A 5,437-nucleotide genomic window follows, 5' to 3' on the forward strand; every position below is an offset into this window, starting at 1 on the left:
TTTTTTCTGTGGGGTTTTTTGACGCCTGGATGTCCAGAGGTCAAAAAAACCTGCCATGCTGCTCCCTTGCAGCATGGAGAACAACTGAACATGCACTATGTGGCACTGCAGACATATCTGTAACGCCACATACCACATAGCTGCACTTGTTTGGACATGGCCATAAAGTTTAAAAGACCACTGCAATAAATCTCATCCAAATCTCCCATATATCAGTCTAGGGAATTTTCACCAGAGATTCTGCAGCAAGCACAGCACTGCAGACACTATACTATACCCTACTGTATCATGGAGATTACTTAATCCCTTTTAAACAAAACTGGAGGGATTCCCTAGTTTACTAAGATTAGGGAAAAGGGAAACTCAAGATAGAAATTTCTCGTTAATTTCAGTTAAGCATTCTGCCCACTCCATGCCAGCATGAACTCTGTCACTGCCTGAGAAACAGGCAAGGGTACCTAATGGGTGATAAAAGTCCTATTTTTTGAGCTTAGATACTTTCCATCTTCCTCTTTACCTTAAAAAATGACACCACTGCCAAGTCTCTTATCAAAAGACACAGGTAAGGTCATGTGTTGCTTTGGCAAAGTAGAGGAGCACATATTTTTGGGAAGAATCAAAATGTACTTAATGTAGCACTCTGAAAACAAAGAAACAATGCTACCACCTGTCCCCCATCAATAGTCTGTTGCATATAATGAAAAGGAAGTGACTATAGCTAAGACCTGGGCTATAGGTATTTTTAGGGATATTTTACTTTTGAGATAACTTCACTTAGTTATTGCTACAACATGCAAAAGAATATATACAGTACTCTTCAGAGCTAACAGTCATTTTACCTTCACTGTGCCATCAGAGGACGCACTGATAATATAGTGACCGTCCTGTGTAAAAGTAGCTTCATTAACAAATGAAGAATGACCACGGAATTCCTTCAAGGTTTTTCCAGATTTTAAGCCATGAATCCTGTTATGCAATAACACCATGTTAATACAGCCATTAACTACAGACAACTTGAAGAGAATTTAATTTATATCTAATGTACAGAGAAATTAGTAGAATAAACAAACTGATTAGAGCTTCTTCAGATGCAGTGATAGCGTAACATTTTAAGATAAATCAGTGAGTAAATGAAAAAGACAAACATAAATGGAAGAAATAATTTTTAAAGCTTAAGAATTTTACAAATGATTCATGGGTTACAGGACACATGGCAGCTTCCTTTTCATTTGGTTTTCAACTGAACTTAATGACCATAAGAACAAGGCTGTCGGCTACAGAAACTTGAGCTTTATTGACTGCCTAAGATAACAGTACAACACGCCATGATTCAGTTCTGACTAATATGAAGCACAAGAAATGACAGTTCCATGGCTCCAATGCAGTTGAGACTCAGTCTGTCAATCAATCAGCAGGATGGAACGTTTTTTTTTGCCAACATGGCAACCTACATGGTAATCTAGGTATGTATGACAACAATGACTCCAGCACCTGAATAACTTTAAAGTACCTAAGTTTTTCATTCCCAGACCGTAGGAGAAATAAACTGCCTAGGAATTATTCAGGGAACAGAGATATACAAGAGCTTTCAAGGAAGGTGAAGTGGGAGGACATCTGGCTTTCATCTTTGAATATGATGGATTCTGTGGTCACTTTTCTTAGGAAAGCAAGTTCTGTTTAGTAGGCCCAGTCCTTCATTCACAAGCCAGCCCCATTGGGAAAGTTTCACTGCTTGAGTGGGTCACAGCAGATATTGGGACACTGAGCTGTTTGGGATAGGTTTAGGAAGCCTGATTCCTGATATGGTAATGAGGCTGCGAAGCAGGGGAAAAGGTCCCCAACTCCATTTATTCCTAGAAAGCAGAATTGGTGCTTCACAGTTCCCAGGGCCAGGAAATTTAGCTGCCTGGCTAGCTCTTAAGTACTCTCTCCTAAGAGTTTTCTTCTGTGCTGTTGCTTCTTCTTTATAACAACAGCCAAATGAATGATGATATGCATGGTTACATGTGACCCACTAAAGGCTGCTGAATGGTTGCAATTACGTTCACTCTCAACTGGTGCTCAAAACAGTTCTCTCCTACTAACCCTCGGGACCATATAGTCCTAGCTGTGGCCCTTAGCTTGTTTCTTACACAGTTATTATAAGATTTTATTGTAAGACAGTGAAAGCTACTGAACTGGGCCTCCTGGGAGGGGATAGTCTATTGCTGAAACAACAGGCTGAAACAAGGAAAAGTAAATGCTTCTAAACCAATTTAAACAGAGGACACAGGATAGGCACCACTTGCTCCAAACACTGGAATCCAAATAGGTTAAAGAAGCAGAAAGAATGGAAGTGTTCAAAAGCTAGAGTCAAGTTATTTCATTATTGTTAACATCAGACACAAAGAACCGGTTTTCATGTCAAACTAAAAAGAACCCACAAGAGGCTACTGGGAAGGGCTCCAAAGGAAGGACCTAAAGCTTACAGCTTCCTATGCAAAACAGCTCAGACTACACTCAGTGTATAACTTACCTGATAGTCTGATCAAAAGAAGCACTTAGAATCTGACTACTGTCTTTAGAGAAACTCAGGCAGGTGACACCTTTACTGTGTGCTCGCTCGAATCTCCTCAAACACTGCCCACTCTGAATCTTCCATACCTGAGGAAGATCAGAGCAAGTGTAATTTAGAGAGCATCCAGAACTAAGAAAAGATGCAGAATATCTAATAATATAAAATACGTGGCAGGGGTAGATCCCACGTAGGTTTTGTGCATTAGGGAGGTTTGTCTTTTAATAAGAAATGTGTAATTTTAGCCCTTACCCCTGCTTTAAGTGCTGTACATATAGAATCACAGAGAAGTAGGGCTAGAAGGGATCTCCAGAGGTCATCTAGTCCAACACCATACCTGAGGCAGGATCACCTCTATCCAAACCATCCTATCCATTCCATAACCTAAACCAGGGGTAGGCAATGTTTTTTGGCTGGAGTGCTGAAAAACACCACAATGCCTACCTCGGAAGGTACCAGAGTGCCAGCATGGCAGAAAAATGAGGGCAAGTGGTACGTGGCAGGATGCCCTGCTTGGGCCCCTTGCCCCCCACCCAAAGCCCCTGCCCCTCAGCCCTAATGCCCCACAGCCTCTGTGGCTGCCAGTAGCTACCCTGGCTCTGGATAGCTGCTGGAGCCCGGGCTGCTCCCAGCAGGGCTTGCAGTGTCCCAGCTGCCTGCTGGGAGCAGCCCAGGATCCCGGCTGGCAGCACCTCCCCAGAGCTGGGGCCGGCTGCAGCTGAGAGGCTCCAAACAGCTGTGCCAGGCTCTGGCACCAGCTCCACATGATACTGGCTAGGATTCAGAGAGACCTCAACAAATTGGTGAATCGGACCAGAAGAAATCTCATGACTTTTAATAAGAATAAGTGTAAAGTCCTGCATTTAGGACAGAACAATCCTATGCACTGGTACAGGATGGGGGCCGAATTTCTCTCAGGTACAAGACGACTACTTTTTTTCTTGCAAAGCATTTAAAATAGGCAAAGAACTTCATGGAGTGGTGACATGGATTTAGCACCTAGGACAAAGATACCAGCGGCCCACATTTCACAGTGCCACTGACTTAAGGGGTCCATGTCCTTTGCACAGGATCCAAACACTTCACAAGACAATTTAGCTAAGCATGTTAATTTTATTTATGCAATTTATATGTCAACCTTCCCAACAAAGGCTCAGGGCAGCTTAAAGCAATAGAGAATAAATAAAACAAAATAAAGCCTTAACTCACATGTTTTTTGTTTTCTGTTTACAAGTCAGACATTTCAGATACCTTAGCTTTGCCAGTTTAGTTGTATTAAAACAGAACTACAGAGGTTCACTGACAATAGAAATCAGGACACTTCTCATGCAAGCCATTAGTAACTTGGACACCACTTTCTCCAAAGTTCTGACTTTCCCCTAAAAAGCCAACTTCACACTGATTCTCTCACTTTTATGTAAATAGAAAGTGTTCAGACTGCCCTCTAGCCTAGGACCCTTTTCTTGCTTGGAATTCTAAGCATGCAGTTTATCTAGGAATGGTTTTATGGATGCCTGAACTTCTGGAACACAAAATAAAAAAAGGATGTCTACTGTACTCCCATTACGGCATAACTCCCCACTCCCATTCACAGCTAAGGAACAGTACCTCTCAGCAATGAAGCTGCTATTAAACTAGAGCAGTAATTCTCAACAAGTGCTGTAGCACCCTAGTATGCCTTCCAAGGATGCCACAGGGTACCACGCAAAGTTAACACTGTTAGGTGTGCAAAAATGATTCATGAGATAAACCCAAATAGAAATCCATAATATTAAAACAATTCTGTCTTGCTCTGGTCTGAGTTTTTTGCAACAGAAAAATTACTTTATTATTTTTCCATAGTTAAAAACGTGAAAGCTAAGAGCTGAGCTGACATTTTCTAAGAGGCATATTGAATCTAGTAAGGAGTCTGAGTCTAAAAATATTAGGAATCACTTAACTAGAGGGTTCACTAACTCAAACCTATATGTCATTTTGTAACAGGGAGTGTCAAAACCTCCTGTTACATGAAGGTGGAGACTATAATAGATAACGCCCACAAGCCGGAGCAGGCAGCTGAACCTGGGCTAGCTGCAGGAGAATAGGCAGCTAGGTAGCTAAATGGCTGAAACTATTACTTGGTAGTTACCTGCAGAGCAATAGACTCATAGGACAGGGCAACAGGTAGGAAAGAGAGAAACAGTTGCAATTCAGCCAGGAGAAGAGCAGTAAGCTGCTCATTAGTACAGAACAAACCTGTGACCAGTCAGGGGAACACCTAACCAGAGGAAGAACTAAGGGAAAATATACCTGGGTTCATGAGGCAGAGGGACCAGTGCCATCCTCCACTCCACACAGAGATGCAGGGTGGAACATTTTATGGAAAATTTTCCAGTGCTTTATTTTCCCCATGGGAAATTTTCCATTTCTAACAATTCATTGTTTCATAAAATTAATTTGTAACAATGAATGGATGACAATACAATATTAGGCAAGCTTGGCAGTTTCAAAGTTGTAATTAATGTTTTTCAGGTGATTATCCCTAGGAAGTATGTGAGAGTACATATATGTTTTATTGATGTGTAAACAAGAGACTAGATACACTCACATAATAATCCAAACCAAAAATCAAGTTATGAATTCACCTAATTGGCTGTGCAGGTCAAATCAAAACCAAAGTGAAAATTCTTATTTCATTTCAGACTGCAAGTGAAAGCAAAACCAAAACTAAAACTGAGATTACTTTTTGTTTCACTTTCAGTTTAGCAAACACACAGGGCAGTGTCTCCTTTCTTTTCTTAAGTTGGGGAAGTTGGAAGTGTTTGCATAAGATCTGTTAGTTTTTTAGTGCTTTTGGTTTCAAATAGTCATAATGCCTAATCAGAAAAAAAAAAAAAAAAAAAA

General features: G+C 41.0%; 1 protein-coding gene across 1 annotated transcript in view; it reads right to left on the reverse strand.

The window, feature by feature from the left end:
- Window positions 1-5,437, reverse strand: part of SMU1 (DNA replication regulator and spliceosomal factor) — a 35,834-nt gene that overhangs the window by 7,784 nt on the left and 22,613 nt on the right. The window contains exons 8-9 of the mRNA XM_019517188.1: window positions 2,516-2,643; window positions 840-966 (exon numbers count right to left, since the gene is read on the reverse strand). Coding sequence (XP_019372733.1) covers window positions 840-966; window positions 2,516-2,643 — 255 coding nt within the window. The remainder of the gene's footprint in view (window positions 1-839; window positions 967-2,515; window positions 2,644-5,437) is intronic.

The sequence above is a fragment of the Gavialis gangeticus genome, unplaced genomic scaffold (genome assembly GCF_001723915.1).
Source record: "Gavialis gangeticus isolate Ggan-Ray unplaced genomic scaffold, GavGan_comp1, whole genome shotgun sequence".
Taxonomy (NCBI): domain Eukaryota; kingdom Metazoa; phylum Chordata; order Crocodylia; family Gavialidae; genus Gavialis; species Gavialis gangeticus.